Source organism: Trematomus bernacchii, unplaced genomic scaffold (assembly GCF_902827165.1).
Source record: "Trematomus bernacchii unplaced genomic scaffold, fTreBer1.1, whole genome shotgun sequence".
NCBI lineage: Eukaryota > Metazoa > Chordata > Actinopteri > Perciformes > Nototheniidae > Trematomus > Trematomus bernacchii.
The window spans coordinates 7,979,548-7,997,393 of NW_022988098.1; the positions used below are offsets into that span (position 1 = coordinate 7,979,548).

Genomic DNA, 17,846 nt, shown 5'->3' on the forward strand with positions numbered 1-17,846 from the left:
CAGTTGTTATGATGAACGGGAGTCATACGTGTGTTAGATTAGACAGCATAGCAGTGTCAGACAACAAGGAAGGAGTTTTAACATGATCCTACAGTAAAAGGAGAGTTTAAGTTAGGACACAACACTGACTGCACTTATGTAAAGTGATGTAACAAGGTCCTGGTTTAATGTGCATGCACTGTGAAGTCAAAGGTTCTTTATTCATTTTGTATACAAAAAGTAATTATCTCCTCAATAAAGAGAAGATGCATTCTTTGTTTGTTTTTGGTTGATTCGTGTTCTTGAAAGATTGTTTTTTAATATTGTCTTCCATGGAATTGTTATGAACATTTGAACTTACTCTTACTTATCTGTAACTTTCAAAGCAACTCATGAAAGGACGATTTGAGAAGGCACATTATGCAAAGACACAATGACACCGCTTTACATGTTCGCCGTGCACGTAACAGACAAGACAAACGGTTATGGCCCTGTATGCAAATCTATAGCTGTTGGGAGGCACTCATTGAAAAACTACTACAGAAATGTGAACAACTGCCATAATGAACACTAAAAGAGCCACGTGAAGTTGTTTTTTAATGAACAAACAAAAGCTATGTTTATATTTAACTCCCCAAATCTCATTGTGTGTATCCTTAAGCTCTCAGAAACATGATGATGAAAACACGTGGGTTTGCTATCCTGGCTCCAAAATGGTGGAATGAGCTCCCCATTGACATCTGGACAGCAGAAAGCTTACACATCTTCCGGCGCAGACTGAAAACTCATCTCTTTCGACTCCACTTCGAACAATAAAATTACTAACAAAGCACTTATATACTAACAAAGGACTGGCTTATCTAAAGCCAGTTGAGTAGCACTTAAAATGTTTTGGCTCTATGAAACGGGGGGTTACGTATTGTAACCCTAGTTATATAAACACAGGCGGAGCCCTCTACTGGACTCTATGGGTACTACCTTATCCCGCGTGCATTCTCCCACTGAGACTTCTATAGACGTAGCCGGCCCAGGGCGGGCCTACCTGAATGCGCGTGCATCCCACCGTATAAAAGGAGGCCTCGCCTCCTGACTGCCATCCTATACCTCTCTTCAGCGAGCGGAACAGGACAGACAGTGCCCTGAGTAGAGGGCTCCGCCTGTGTTTATATAACTAGGGTTACAATACGTAACCCCCCGTTATATCTCTCACAGGCTCCGCCCTCTACTGGACTCTATGGGTACAGTGGGTGGAGCCCTGATGTATACGCGCACTGTCGTCCAACACCAATCCACCCTACTGCCCCTGACCGGCTTTTCTGGTCAGCAGCTGCTGCCCCACCCTCTCCTTTAACCCGGTTGTGACCAAGGAGAAATCTGGGCTGCGGCTGACAGAGCACACCCTGCTGCGCTTACCTCGCAGAAAGTGTGCTCAAAAAACAGTGCCGGGGGACCCCCCCTCCCCCCGCCCATAGACGGGTGGGGAGAGCCCCCTCGGCCCCGTATGGACTTGCTACGCACCTGCCTTCCTGAATCCCTAAGGATAACAGGGAGAGCGCCAGCGCCCATGCCTCACACTCAAGCACTGACCCCGTGCAGAGTGTGAGAGGACTAAAAAAAAAATGTGGGGGGGCAGCTCCGCCCGTAACGGGCCAGCGCGCCCCTTGCCTAGCCCGGGACCCCCAGAGGGCCCAGGAAAGGTGAAGGCGCATCACGTCCGGGGAGGGGGTCAGATGCCAACTGACCCACAACCCCCCCCCCCCCCCTACAAATCCTGTGTTGCCCCAGCAAGCACAGACGAGGAGAAAGAGCCAGACATGTCCAAGAGATAAAACCTTATAAAGGAGCCTGGCGTCGACCAAGACGACGCTGTGCATAAATCCTCCACACTGTTGAATAAGGCTGTTGACACAGCTACAGCCCGTGTGGAGTGCGCACGAATCCCCGTGGGGCAGGCTCTCCCTGCCTGACCGTAGGCATGTGCAATGCACTCGCAGAGCCAGCCTGCCAGGCGTTTCTTGGACAGAGCTTTCCCGATCACCCCGCCCCCGAAGCACACGAACAGCTGTTCGGTGCATCTAAGGGCAGCCGTGCGCTCCACATAACATGCTAGAGCACGCACCGGGCAGAGGAGGTGCAGTTTAGCCTCCCTGGCCCCCCATGAGGGGGAGACTAAAACCCCATAACTGAATAGCCCTCGACCTGAACGCACTCCTTAGGTCTTTAGACACAAAGGAGGGGTTCGGTCTAAGTGTCGCGCCGCTCCGGCCACCCCGAACTAGTAAACAACTCGGGTGCACCGACAGAGCAATTAACTCGGACACTCTTTTGGCTGACGTTAAGGCAAGAGGCAAAGCTGTTTTCCACGACAATGCTTTCAGAGGGGAGAGCTCCAGAGGCTCAATGGTCCCGAGGCCAGAGCCTCGAGCACTAGGGGCAGGTCCCACTGCGGGATGGAGACGTGCACTACAGGGCGCAGTCTCGTGTGCAAACGCGTCCACCCCCAAGGGCGGGTCGTCGCTCAGGGCCATGGAGAACCACAGGGCACAGTGGCTGTTGCGCCGGCTGGCGAACAGGTCCACTTCTGCTCTCCCGAACTGGGCCCAGATCTGCTTCACCACCTCCGGGTGAAGCACTCGCCTGGCAGGGGGTCGCCCCTCGACCTGAGGTCGGCCTCTCTGTTCTCCAGTCCCGGGACATGGAGGGCTCTCAGAGATAACACCACCTGAGGCCCATCACCACAGCTCCTCCGCTGTGGTCAACAAGGAGGCGGAGCGGACTCCGCCCTGCCTGTTGATATAAGCCACTGTGGTGCTGTTGTCGCACCTGACCATTACATGTCTCCCCTGAATTAGGGGCATGAAATGCCGGAGGACTAACACTACTGCCCGTAGCTCTAGGAGGTTGCTGTATCGAAACTCTGTCAGAGCCCAGCGCCCACCTATAGCTCTCTTCAGGCAGGTCCCTCCCCATCCTGTTCCGGACGCGTCCGTGAACACTGTGATGTAGGAGGTCACCCGTCCCAGTGGAGACCCCCTCCGGAGGTGGTCCGGAGACCCCCAAAACCGGAGGTTGCCCCCACTGAGGGGGGGGAGGAATGGTCACCAGCCGTTGTTTGTGCCTCCAAACGCAGGCTGGGGAACCACCTCTGCAGGCGGCGCATATGTAGTAACCGGTGGGACCACCATGTGAGCAGCCGCCATGAGACACAGAGTCTGCATGACAGTTAAAGCTGTCACTGTTGCCCCCTGTCGCAGCCTGTGCGCCGCCCTGAGACGGGGCGCACGTCTGCTCTCTGACAGGGTGGCACGCAGCGCGTCTGCATCGAGCACCACACCCAAATACAACGCCTGTTGGCGAGGTATGGGGGTGCTCTTTCTTTCCCATCGATCGCAAAACCTAATTTGGTTAGGTGTGTGATCAATTGTGCTGTGCAAAACATTGCCTGTTCCCGGGACCCAGCCATGACTATGAGGTTGTCTATGTAAAAGAAAACTCTCATGCCGTGTGCGCGCAGTGGTTGAGGCGCTGTGGCCACACATTTGCTGAATGTGCGTGGGGATAGGGAATAACCGAACGGCAGCCTGTTGTATTCGTAGGCTATTCCCTGGAAGGCCGATGGTGGTGAACCAATCGCCTGGCCCGCCAAGCCCCAGTAACTGTTTCACAGTTAACATGCGGAATTTCCTGCTGGAAATATGACGATTCAGGCCCCGGAGATCTAGAATAGATCTGAATTCCCCTGTTTTCTTGAGAACCAGGAAATACATGGAATAATGACCCCTCTCTCTGTGCTGAGGATGTACAACAGACACAGCCTGTTTCTGCACCAGAGCCTGAATCTCTGCTGAGAGGAAACCCATCTCCTCCTGGGAAGACAGATTTACCTCTCGCATGCCCATAAAAGGAGGTGGGATGCTGCAAAACTGGAGTGAATAGCCCCGTTTCAGCGTCCTGTCCATCCACCTTGTCAGTAGACAGCTGAGTTTCCATTCCCATAACATTGTGTTAATGGGCAAGCCCTCAGCTGTGGGGCCGCAGCTATGAAGCTGTGGTACTCTCTGGTGGCCCACTCCGCCGTCAAACCCTCCATAAAAGGAAGTTTGACCCATGGGGGGCTGACACAGAAAGGGCCGTTTTTCTATAATGCAGTTTCCACTGCACCGCCATACCTCTGGCAGCTGGGGCGAAACGAAGGTCGGCTGCGCCGGACGCACCGGGCCGTAAATCTCAGGAGGTTTACAGGCCTCGGTGGCAGCGGTGGGGGGAGCGGTAAGCCTACACGCTCCGCCGCCAGAGTCATCACCGCCGGGAAATCCATCCGCACAGACCTGAGAGTTGGACCTCCGGATAGCGAGGCGTCCTCGTCGTCGATCATCGGAACCGGGACCGTCTGGCCCCACGGCAGGGAGAACCGGAATGATGTCCCCTCGCTTCCCGAATCGCCCATGTCCACGACGTCGAGATCCAGCTCCTCCGACTCCTCCTGCGGGGCAATCTTCTCCAGGAAGTGCTGCCCACGATGCTCCCTCGTGCGCCGCGGGATCGCCTGGCAGGCCGAGCACGCCGGCGTCGAGCCCATACCGTTCATCGCGTGGTCGGGCCCCAACACGTGAAGCAGAGGGGGTGCGGATCGGCTCCCGAAATCAGGTTCGGACAATTCGGGCAGGTCCTATGGTCCAGCCATACTCTCTCTCTATTACTTTCACTTCAATAAGTCTTACGTCTTCTGTGGAATCACTTCCGCTTAGCTGAAGAGAAAAAGGATGCACGCGCATTCAGGTAGGCCCGCCCTGGGCCGGCTACGTCTATAGAAGTCTCAGTGGGAGAATGCACGCGGGATAAGGTAGTACCCATAGAGTCCAGTAGAGGGCTCCGCCTGTGTTTATATAACTAGGGTTACAATACGTAACCCCCCGTTTCATAGAGCCAAAACATTTTAAGTGCTACTCAACTGGCTTTAGATAAGCCAGTCCTTTGTTAGTATATAAGTGCTTTGTTAGTAAGGTAGTACCCATAGAGTCCAGTAGAGGGCGGAGCCTGTGAGAGATATAACCTGATATGTACTTATATGATTCTGTTTTCTTCAAGTTTGTATCTTCTTGGTCGAATGCACTTATTGTAAGTCGCTTTGGATAAAAGCTTCAGCTAAATACAATGTAATGTAATGATCAACATAAATGAGGGAAAAAACTGTACTTAAACTATAAACATTAAATAATGATGATGCATACCTGTTATAGATTTGAATGCATTTGGATAGGGCAAATGCAAAAGTACTACAGGGAATATCTCAAGACTGATTTTTATATAGATACACAAGGTAAAGGACTCAAATGCACGAGCCGGGATACAGAGGTAAAGTATGAGTAAATACTTTATTTACAAAAATAGGAATACAAAACAAGATCGATCACGAGGTGAAAAAAGGCTCAAAAAGGCACGAAAGAAAATCGCTCACTAAGTGAGGAACAAAATGTACAAAGTAAATCAGGAGCATGAATCAGGCTTGAGATAAGTTAAGTAACTGCTGGTACGCAGACTACTGACAGGGAGACAGGACAAGACGAACTGACACAATAGATAGAATCGGAGGGATGAAACCCTCTTTAATGGTCACACATGCAGAGCACACAGCACACAGTGGGTGTTTCTCAATCGTGAGTACGCTTGCTTGGTAGCACATGTCTGCCGAGCATCTTGCTTCAGAAGCGAGTCAAGAATACTTCCTGACATTTGGAAAACAAAGAGTGGAACAGGCTAGCAAGTGTGCAAGTGTGTGTTTGTTTGTTTGTTTGTAGCCTTTATTTATCCAGGTTAAAAATCCCATTGAGATCAACGATCTCTTTTACAAGGGAGACCTGCGGTACATTGAGTTACACATATAAAAACAAACAGAAAACAAAAAGGACATCACAACATAATTACAGGGGTATACATTAGCATCTATTTACATTTACAGGTATCCAATAATATTTCATCCAGTCGTGCTTTAAAATGATGCAAGGGAATCAAAATGCTGAGTTTCAATATTTTTTGCATAGTGTTCCAAGCTAGAGGAGCAGCGCACATAAAAGCTTTAGTACCTAAAACAGTCCTAGCACTTGGCACATGTAATAAAAACACATCCTGGGATCTCAGGCAATAGCTACTTGCCACTCTCCGTGAGATCAAGGAGCAGATATAAGAAGGTAGTTTACCCAGCATGGCTTTGTAGATGAACATGTACCAATAACTGAGCCTCCGAACAGTAAGTGAAGGCAGACCTGCCTTGGCATACAGGGTACAGTGATGAGTAAGTGCTTTACAGTTAGTAACAAATCTCAGAGCACTGTGATAGGCGGCATCTAACCTTTCCAGGCAATGGGCAGGTGCATTCATGTAGATCAAATCACCATAGTCTAGCACAGGTCAAAAGGTCACAGAGCCTTTTCCTGGCTTCAAAAGAGAAACAGGACTTGTTTCTGAAAAAGAAACCTAATCTAACCCTCAGCTTTTTAAGCAGATTAGTGACGTGAAGTTTAAAAGTAAGACAATCATCAAGCCAGATACCAAGGTATTTATAATAGCTAACCACTTGGAGTACTTGTCCTTGCATAGTCACAATATCCAAAGCAGTCTCTGGAGTCTTTTTAGCTTTAGAAAAGAGCATTACCTTGGTTTTCTCAACATTTAAAAGAAGCTTTAGTTCAGAGAGCTGAGTCTGAATAATGTTAAAAACAGCCTGTAATTTAACAACAGCCTCCTTAATGGAGGGACCTGCACAGTACATCACGGTGTCATCCGCATAAAATGCAAAGTAGCTTCATCCACATTTTCACCTAAACTATTGATGTAGATGGAGAATAAAAGTGGACCTAAAACAGAACCTTGAGGAACACCATTAGCAATGTTCAACCACTCAGAAGACAGCCCATCAAAGTGAACACATTGGGACCTTTCAGAGAGGTAGTTCACAAACCACCCCACTGCATGGCTGGATAAGCCAATACTGAGTAGCCTTTGCTTTAAGATGTGATGATCGACGGTATCAAACGCTTTGGAAAGGTCAATAAATAGAGCTGCACAACTCTGCTTTTTATCTAAAATACTTGTAATGTCATTCACCACTTTCATTGTGGCAGTGATGGTGCTATGTTGCTTTCTGAAGCCTGACTGATGTTTTGACAGGATGTCATTTGTACATAAAAACACCTTTACCTGTTCACTCACTAGGCGTTCAAGAACCTTAGCCAGAACTGACAATTTAGAGATGGGCCTATAGTTATTTAAAACAGTTGCCTCCCCTCCTTTCAGCAAAGGCAGGACATACGCTGACTTCCACAGTTTTGGAATTGTGTTTGTGCTGAGGGAGAGGTTAAAAAGAGTAGTGAGAGGTGGAGCAATAAAATCTGCAGCTATCTTTAAAAAGAAAGGTTCCACGTTGTCCGGGCCGGCCGGTTTCTTAGGATCTAACTTGGTTAAAGCTTCACGAACAACATCAACAGTAAAACAGCTATATGCCATACATTTTTGCATACATTCACAGTAAATATTTATTCAGTATGATAGCTGTCTAACAGAAGTTAAATCCATGTCTCACTTATTCTGACAATGTATTTAACCCCAAATAAAAGAACCCAATAAAAAGAGTTGTTAAATAATAGTGAAGTCACGTTGTAATAACAATAATCTCTCTCGGTTCTTTTTCTGCTTTGCCAAAAGCCACTGTGTCAAGTGTCCTAGTAGAGTTGCCGTATGTAGTTGTCCAATATGGCGGACCATCTCGCACATGCGCAGTACAGATCGGGCAGGGGGACAGATCGGGTAGTGACAGGAGGGACTAAATGCAGGGAAACGACGCAAATGAGGGACGCAAGGAATCCATTTAATCGACCTGAGAAGCAGCCAGTGACATGTGTTCTCTGCTTTTAACCCACCCTAGCACCAGGAGTCTAAGGGCCGTTCTCATTTCATCAAATTCCCCTCCTCGACTCCCCTCCTCGACTCCTATCCTCGAGACTTAGTCCCGCCCACAGGAGATGCGAGCGGAGGAGCCGAGGAGGGGAACCGAGGAGAGAGGAGGGGAAGCAGCAGGCGGTTAGAGAAATGAGAACTCCTCTCCTCTGAGCGGTCATTTTAAAGAGACGTCCATTAATGATGACAGGAGGCACAGCAGCCCTCTGTCTGATGGACAGATGTGTTCATGACCACTTATATATTTACTTTGATTCATTGACAGTGCGGTATAATGAGACAATAACAGGCTACAGATGCGGACACACACACACACACACACACACACACACACACACACACACACACACACACACATATATTTATATAAATATATACAATTTCAGAATCAAACAGAGCACTCTCATAATAACGTAACACTATCAGAGACTGGATATATCCCCACCCCCCTCCTCTCCCTTCTCTGGTCGCTACAATGAGGAAAATAAATTACGGGCCAAAAGTTTTATTTACAAGTATTAAAAGTAAGCACAGGACACCAAACCAACTGAAACCTGTCTGTCCGCTGCACACACTGTACCACACACACCTACTACACCACACACACGCACCTACAGCTCCTAAAGCATATCATCAGGCTACAGCCGTTGTGTATTTTATTATGTGAAGCACTAAATGGTTTTAGAAAAATATCGACTCTTTGTTTGTAGATATCTGCTCAACTAAAGCAAATAAAGAGAGTAGGCCTGTTATACTGAGTGATATATATTATACACACTGCTCTGCTTTCTGCACGGACCTCACAGCTGTTCTCACTGTAAACATCGCGTCGCGATGAAAGCAGTTAATAAAATAATATCCAGGGGATGCATGCAGAGCTGTCATTGGCTGAGATAAGTCCGGCTGTGAGTCACGACTCTTTGAAACATCTCTGTTCCCGGAAATGCATCCACGAAGGAGCCGTGGAGGACCCATCAGTGTATCCTCGGTTATAGCTCCTCCAGAGAGCCTCCTCGACGCTCGATGCTCGGTCCTCGATGTGCATTTCGAGAAATTAGATGTCCTTCAACATGGCGCGCTAAAATTCATTTCCGGGTCACTACCGGAGGACCGAGTAGTCGAGGGGTCGAGGAGGGGGATTTGATGAAATGAGAACGGCCCAGGTACTAGGAGCAGTGGGCAGCTACTGTACAGCGCCCGGGGAGCAATGGGAGTAGGGGGGGAAGGGGGGTGTCCGGTGCCTTGCTCAAGGGCACCATGGCAGGGCAGGAGGTGAACTGGGACCTCTCCAAGTAGCAGTCCAAACTCCATATTTAGGTCTGGTCGGGGACTTGAACCGGCAACCCTACAGCTCACAGTCAAGCCCAGGGGTGGGCAATTATTTTTTACAAGGGGCCACTTCAGAAACTCGAGCTGTGTTGGGGGGCCGAATCAAAAATAAGTTGAACTTAATTCTGCTCAATATACCAATACTGAAAAGGTGTTTTACAGTATGTTAAAGATAAGAAATTAATCAGCTTTATACAAAAAGAAATGAGTGCTTTTGACTTTTGTTTTTCAGTTAATTTTACTTGTTCAGTGAGAAAAATCCAGTCTGTCTTGGGCTTGAACAAGTGCACGGAAATCTGGTTCAATGTCTGAGGTGGATATGCGAAGGACAGCTGAGAGGTGATCATCAGTGATAGAGGATCTGTATCTGGATTTGTTGAATTTCATCACTGAGAATGTCTGTTCACATATGTAGGTAGATCCAAAGAGGACCATCATCTTCTGAGCATGTCTCCTGATGTGTGGAAAGTTCTCCTCTTTCAGGGAAGAGTAAAACTCAGGCAGTGAGACTGACCTAAAGTGCTCTGACAGAAGTGTGTCAGACTGCAGGTCAATGAGTTCAAGCTGAACATCACTGGGTGCATCATCCACATGGCATGTAAATGGGGAAAAGATCATGTTCATTTCATTCTCAACTGTTTTGAAGTCTTTAAATCGCCTTGAAAACTCACCATGCAGTGCTTCTAACATGGATGAGTACCTCTGGAGGTGATCAGCTGATGGTGTGGCTTCCTTCAGTGTTGGCAAGTGCGTGAGAATGTTGTCCTCCATTTGGCTTGAGAGAAGCTGCAGCTTTCTCATGAAAGCCTTCACTGCACTGTACATGTCATGCACAAAAAGGCCCTTGCCTTGCAGTTTGACATTTAGTTCACTCATTAGTGCAGTCACATCTACAGCAAAACCAAGGTCTGCCATCCAGTCTGCATCTGAAAGCTCTGGGATGTCGTTTCCTTTCTTCACACAGAAGTCTTGAATCTCTTCTCTCAGGTCCCATACTCTTTTCAGCACTTTGCCCAGGCTGAGCCACCTGACAGCTGCATGGTAGGGTATGTCACGATGTTCAGTCTCACTTTCCTCCAAAAGTGCAACAAACTGTCTGTGATTCAATGCTCTTGCCCTGATGAAGTTAACTATTTTAGTTACAACATCAACAACATGGTTAATTTTTAACACTGACTTACACAAAACTTCCTGATGTATAATACAATGCAAAAATACCAATTTCTGCTCAGGGTTAATTTCTGTCACTTTATCCTGCATTCTCTTCAATAGTCCAACATTTTTCCCTGTCAGATTTGGACAACCATCCGTTGTCACGCCTGCCAGCTTGTCCCATTTCAGTCCCAACTTTTCCACACATGCATTTACCTCCGTGAACAAATCACTCCCTGTTGTTGTACCTTTCATTGACTGCATGGCTGCCAGCTCCTCCGTGATTTTGAAGTCTGTAGTTATCCCACGTAGGAAGATGAGTAGCTGGGCAGTGTCACGTACATCGCAGCTCTCATCCAAAGCCAAGGAAAAAAAGTCAAAGTTGACCGCTCTGTTCTGCAGCTGAAGCTCCAGATTTCCCGCGATGTCCTCAATTCTCCTCGTAACAGTGCGTCGGGAGAGCGGCACTTTCAAACACTCCTTAATGAACTCTCCGTCCGAAAACGGTTTACTTTTAAGACATAACTCGTCTTGACAGCTGCATCTCTGGATGTGGAATGTTTTGTGAAAATGTGTTGTTGGCTTTGCAGCTTAGCTAGCAAAGCATCCGACCCCTTTGCCTGCTCTTCCTCAGACAGGTTCTTGTATTTATCTGCGTGTTTGGTAGCATAGTGGCGACTCAAATTGTACTCCTTGAACACAGCGACCTGCGCACCACAAACTAAACACACAGCTTTACCTTTCACTTCTGTAAATAAATACTTAGCGGTCCATGTCTTGTTGAAACGCGGCATTCAGTATCGATCTTTCTTTTTTTGCCCTTAGCGGACATTTCGAGGACTAGCCGGCCAGCATCACTCGTAGCTGTTCACGGCATGCGCGTTTACGTAAATAAATAAAAAAAACAGCAGCTTCCTTTTCAAAATAAAAGCAACACAGTTAGAAAAGTATTTACGCCATGCAAGCAATACAGCTGTGTTGCTTTTATTTTGAAAAGGTTGCTGTTTTTTTTCATTATGTTATAATTTATGATCAACCTCACACGGGCCGGCCAAGGCCGGCCAACGGGCCGGATGTGGCCCGCGGGCCGTAAAATGCCCACCCCTGGTCAAGCCCCTACTGACTGAGCCACTGCCTGACAACACAAAACAAAACAAGGGGAGACTGGGGAATTTAAACAAGAGGTAACTGGCACAGGTGGAAACAATCAGGGGCGGGGCTGGCGCTGATGAGAGCGGGAGACACACACAAGGGTAGGGAGTCAAGGAACCTGGAATGAAACGTAACAGGTGAGTGTCAAAACAAAACAGGAAGTGGGAGACAATATAAAAATGTACTAAACAAGAACATGAAACATGACTAGACTCAACACTTTTGACGGGACACAACATTGTCTAAATGAACTGAACAATCTGTATTGTATTGGTTAACCCTGCAACATGCCTTGTTCTGAAATCATTATGTAGGTAGATCTTTTTATAATGAAATGCATGAGAGGCTAACACGGGAAGCTGTTGTTATGAAGGGAAGTCACTCGTGGGCTGTTAGATTAGACAGCATAGCAGTGTCAGACAACAAGCAAGGAGTTTTAACATGATCATAAAAGGAGAATGTAAGTGAGGACGCAAGAGTCTGAGCTTTCAGACACAGTGCAGGCTACACATATAGTATGTATATTGTTTATTTCTGGTAACATAATCCTGTATTTCTGTGCAGTCACAGTTTTGAAGCTCTATACTTTCAAGTCATGACCACAACAATTAGATTTGTAGAATTGGATAAGGCCCTGTGAAGTGAAACCTTTTTTGAATTACTTTCTTAAGCCTGGAATATCTATGGTTTTCCACACAGGCAGAGCAAAGGCCCCAAAACATATATTAGCTACTGCTAAAGCTGGGTTGCCAGGAGCAGAAGGTAGTCACTAAAAGGGATAAGCAACTTACCTTTCTATTCAACTAAAAACTTGTTTTCCTCTTTACGATTGTGGCTGCTGGACAGCGAGAGGACGCTGATGTATCTTAGAAAACATATCAAACAGGAAACACACGCTATTTGTGAAACACAAGGCTGTTCAATCGTTTCTTTATGGACACGATACAATAACATTCTGGGAAGACTTGTGCATCCAATATAAATGCATATACTTTAACGGGGGTAACGGGGGTAACGGGGGCGTGTGGTTACCTGATGACCACTAAGAGTGTAATGTTTGATCATTTCCTTAGAAATACTAAAACAATAAAGTGTAAAATGTAATTTGAATATCAGTGTGATACCTGTTCTTACGCACATAGGAAGTGTTACAAAATGATCCACAAAATCAAGCCAGCAACTCCGGTAACCTATTTTAACCAACTAACGTAAAATGTTAATCTAATTCATACATTGTTTTAGATATTAACTTGAAAGGTAAAGTGTACACATTTGAAAACACTAACCTCCTCGTGGTCTGAGTTTCTTGCAGTTGATTCTGTACACTGCAGAAACTCCAGCTTTAATATCAGTACTCACAAAACACCTGTATCACCTGATGATCAGTAACCAAATAATATCTGAGTATTTTGCTGGCATGCAAAACAAATTCATATGCGTACATGATTTGACTAAAGAGGGTAAAGTGTTGATGAGCTGTTGTTGAGATTACAATTGACCAAGATAGAATAAGAAACCATGGAAATATGGAGTTGTATATGCAGGAAATGCGTACAATGCAATACCATTTATTTGAATTTATTTGTAAATGTTAGAGTAAACATTTGAATAAAACACGACACTGAAAAATAAGAACAGACAAGCCACATTATTGCATTTAGCAGTTTAATGACTAGTATTAAGCAGAAGCAGTTATTTTCTTTTTAACAATTTCAACAACACAGATCTAAAACATCTCTTTGTAATTGGACACAGAAAATATACCACGTTGTTGGAGCATTTGATTAAACAAGTTCACAATGATTGATCAAAGCCTGAGCATTAAAATTAACCAGCGTAGAGAAAATTAAGCCATGTTTAACACCGTGTAACTAATTCATTTATGACAAGCTATAGAAGGTTTAAAGATGGACATGGTATTTTCCATTTGTTGGAGCAATACAGCTTCATTTCAAACGCACAGCATTGCAGTTCAGAGAGCTCATGACCCCTGCACTCTCCAAGACAAAGACAACTTCACAATCCTCCAGACCTTTGACCCTTTGACCTATCTTAGTTATCTTGAATGTCTCATAGGGAGGGATGAGAACCTCTTCCTCTGTAGGAATGGCTGAATATTTTTTCAGAGATGCGCCTAAACAGGTCTTAATTTTGAAGCAGGTCTTAGTACCGTAGACCTTCAAGTCTGATCTGAAAGATGTTGAGGTAAAGGAGCCAAACCGAATTATTTGGTTGACTTTGCCAGTAAATAAAACGTTGGTTCGTCTGAAAGTAGAGTGACAGTAGTCGTTGTTATTCAAGATCTGTATGGCAGATGTCAGCAGGTAATGTAAAGAGCGGTATTTGAAATGGAAGGGAAGGGGATAGATTCTCCCTTCTGTCCGGACTGCAGTATTAAAGTCCCCGTACACATCGTTAGCTATGTAAACACAGATTGCCCTAATGTGATCTCTGGTTAGAGCCTTATCCTCTCTCTTGTCAAATGTATCTTTTGCACAAGATTCTCCCGCACTCCAGTGTTCTCCAAAATTGTTCACAGATTTTTCTTCTTCAAGGAATCTGTCCTTCACTTTTGTCATCATTTTGTCATTGCAGCCAAAATACATGTCATCAACTGAATCTTCAACCATGCTCAATGGGATCCCCTAAAACAAAACAAAGAGAAAGATGAAAACAAACATAATTAAACCAGCACTGTTAAAACTGTACTGTATAACAGTGTCTCTTTTAGAACCTTATTTAGATGGTGAAAGTTGTCAAATGAGTTACGATTGGGAGCAGGCTTGAGGCTTGAGAGTAAGATTGAGAGTAAACTAAAATGCATCACTTAGTAAATTATGGTATCCTAGTAACACTGCCACTATAGCACCTGTACACACTCATAGTAGTTCCTTAAGAATACATTTGAAAAAAGGAGACCAATTATACTCATGCAACAAATTCTTTGATGCTAAATGCAGGTTCTGATAATGACCATTTGTCCCAACCAGATCGCATAAAAAGGATTATTCAAAAAGTATAAATCAAGTTTTTCCCAGGCTTCCAAAGAACACACTTTTCTAGTTTCACTGGTGAGATGTTTTATACATATATGAACTTGATCTTTAAAACACCCACTTCCACATGCTCAACTCACCGAGTCAAAAGGCATCATCCAGCCAAGGAGTAGACCCAGTGTGGCAAAGATCCACATGTTGCTCTCCATCGCTGCAGTCAGGAAATCTGTTGAATCAGATACTCAAAGCAAGTCACAAACAATGAGCTGCATCGTCGTGTGTACCAGTAACACAGATACGTTAGGACAGTGGCATGGCAAATGCAAAAAAGTATTTCAGAAAAAAAAGATGGTCAAAATATGATTCTCCCCATTGACATCAGGACAGCAGAAAGCTTACACATCTTCCGGCGCAGACTGAAAACTCATCTCTTTCGACTCCACTTTCGAGCGATAGAATGACTAACAAAGCACTTACATAGTAACTAAGGACTGGCTTATCTAAAGCTAGTTGAGAAGCACTTAAAATGTTTTGTCTCTATGAAACCTGATGTACTTATATGATTCTGTTTTCTTCTAGTTTGTATCTTGGTCGAATGCACTTATTGTAAATCGCTTTGGATAAAAGCTTCAGCTAAATGCAATGTAATGTAATGATCAACATAAATGAGGGAAAAAACAAACTGTACTTCATAAACATTAAATAATGATGATGCATACCTGTTATAGATTTGAATGCATTTGGATAGGACAAATGCAAAAGGAAATATCAGAATGTCTCAAGACTCATTTTTATGTTTTGCCTTTTGTCTAAATGAACTGAACAATCTGTATTGTATTGGTTAACCCTGCAACATGCCTTGTTCTGAAATCATTATGTAGGTAGATCTTTTTATAATGAAATGCATGAGAGGCTAACACGGGAAGCTGTTGTTATGAAGGGAAGTCACTCGTGGGCTGTTAGATTAGACAGCATAGCAGTGTCAGACAACAAGCAAGGAGTTTTAACATGATCATAAAAGGAGAATGTAAGTGAGGACGCAAGAGTCTGAGCTTTCAGACACAGTGCAGGCTACACATATAGTATGTATATTGTTTATTTCTGGTAACATAATCCTGTATTTCTGTGCAGTCACAGTTTTGAAGCTCTATACTTTCAAGTCATGACCACAAAAATTAGATTTGTAGAATTGGATAAGGCCCTGTGAAGTGAAACCTTTTTTGAATTACTTTCTTAAGCCTGGAATATCTATGGTTTTCCACACAGGCAGAGCAAAGGCCCCAAAACATATATTAGCTACTGCTAAAGCTGGGTTGCCAGGAGCAGAAGGTAGTCACTAAAAGGGATAAGCAACTTACCTTTCTATTCAACTAAAAACTTGTTTTCCTCTTTACGATTGTGGCTGCTGGACAGCGAGAGGATGCTGATGTATCTTAGAAAACATATCAAACAGGAAACACACGCTATTTGTGAAACACAAGGCTGTTCAATCGTTTCTTTATGGACACGATACAAAAACATTCTGGGAAGACTTGTGCATCCAATATAAATGCATATACTGTAACGGGGGTAACGGGGGTAACGGGGGCGTGTGGCGTAGTGGGTTGTCCGTAGGTGTTGGGATCAGGGGGTCACAGGTTCAAACCCCACTGCAGTCAGCATGTCGTTGTGTCCCTGACACACTTCACCCCAAATTGCTCCTGTGAGGATTGTCCACAGTATTGAGTATGTAAATCGCTGTGGATAAAAGCGTCTAACAAGTAACATGTACAGTAATGTAACAGGGGCAATGCGGCTCCAAACAATGTATTAAACAATGACCAACTCTTGATATTTATTTCTCATTTTCACATGGAAAAGCTAGAAAGATGCTTCATCGGGTTCTGAGAAGCCTTTAAAAGCCATTCACTATTTTTAATTCAAGTACAATGTTTGTTATCTTTCACTGTTTGCACAGTACAAACTCTACATTACATGTCATTGAGATGACACTAGTAGTATTACCAATCCCGCTTCAATCTCATTAGTATGCATAAAAAAGTGACAGGTCACACCTTCTAAGTCCCGCCCCCTAATTATGCTAATGAGCCCCCTTTGATATGCTAATGAGCCCCTTTGTTCGAGATGTTATCGCGTACAGGTGTTACATCCTCCCGGTAGCCCCCACCCATCTCAGACCACCCCCCCTCCCCCTCACATACAGGTGTTATATCCTCCCCGTAGCCCCCACCCCTCTCAGCCCCCACCCCCTCTCAGCCCCCACCCCTCTCAGCCCCCACCCCTCTCAACCCACCCCCCTCCTCCTCCCCCCTCCTGTCCGGTCAGCAGGTCCGTTACATTTTAAATCTTACGGACAAAATTAGAAAAGTGCCGGTCAAAGGTCTTCTGTGTTATTTATTGAGCTTTTGAAACAAATTGATATGATTCGATATTAAACAAACTAATTATAGTAGATTAATTAACTATTCAAACGTGTACAGTAATTTACAATAACACGGGAATAATAAACGGGGCGCTCTCCCCCCTCTCCTGACAACACGCCAGTATCATGCAGCTCGCGGGTCCAATAATGAGTGACTCGACAGTAAAACTAAAACATATCTATAACTAGTTTAGGTAGTTTGAGAGGTAATTAAAATAGCTACGTGTGATATCTGAAGAGTGTGTTTTGTTCCGCTCACCGCATGCAGAGATGCATGTCGAATAGTCCGCAGCACCGGGTCTCTCCCGTCAGATTAGACTTTACTAGCGTTTATGTCCATATCGATCAGATCTAGCTAGTTCTAGCTAATGATATGACTACCTGCTTATTAAAAGACACCTAAACAATAAGCGTCACTATGCAACGGGGTGAGGCCACAAAGTATAGCACAGCATTATGCATTTTGTTTTACATGCCCACCGGAACCCCGAGGCATTACCAACAGATCAACGCGCAATCAACCCATACAGGTACTTCACACAACTATTAATGAATCCCTATATGAAGTTACATGAGGCTACATTTACTGGTGTTGAGCCCTGGTTGATGAAAATAATCTAAGTGTCATGTTAGGGGAACATTACGGAACTCAGGAGTCCGCCCTTGGAGGCTTGGAGAGCGGATAAAGAGAGGTGTATTTACTGGTGTTGAGCCCTGGATGATGTAAATAGTCCAAGTGCCATGGTATGGGGGCATTACGGAACTCAGGAGTCCGCCCTTTGAGGCGTTGTTAACATTAATGCTTTTGTTTTTGTTACTAAGATACTTTTTAGATACACTTTTGAAGTGAGCAACACTTTACA

The 17,846-nt window shown here is 45.0% G+C and overlaps 1 protein-coding gene across 1 annotated transcript; it reads right to left on the minus strand.

The window, feature by feature from the left end:
- Nucleotides 1–13,511: 13,511 nt before the first annotated feature.
- On the minus strand, nt 13,512–14,770 carry LOC117475353 (ecto-ADP-ribosyltransferase 4-like). Its single transcript, XM_034121498.1, is given in 2 exon segments — nt 13,512–14,210; nt 14,663–14,770. Coding segments are annotated over 2 exon segments (807 nt in total).
- Between the last annotated feature and the right edge of the window lie 3,076 nt (nt 14,771–17,846).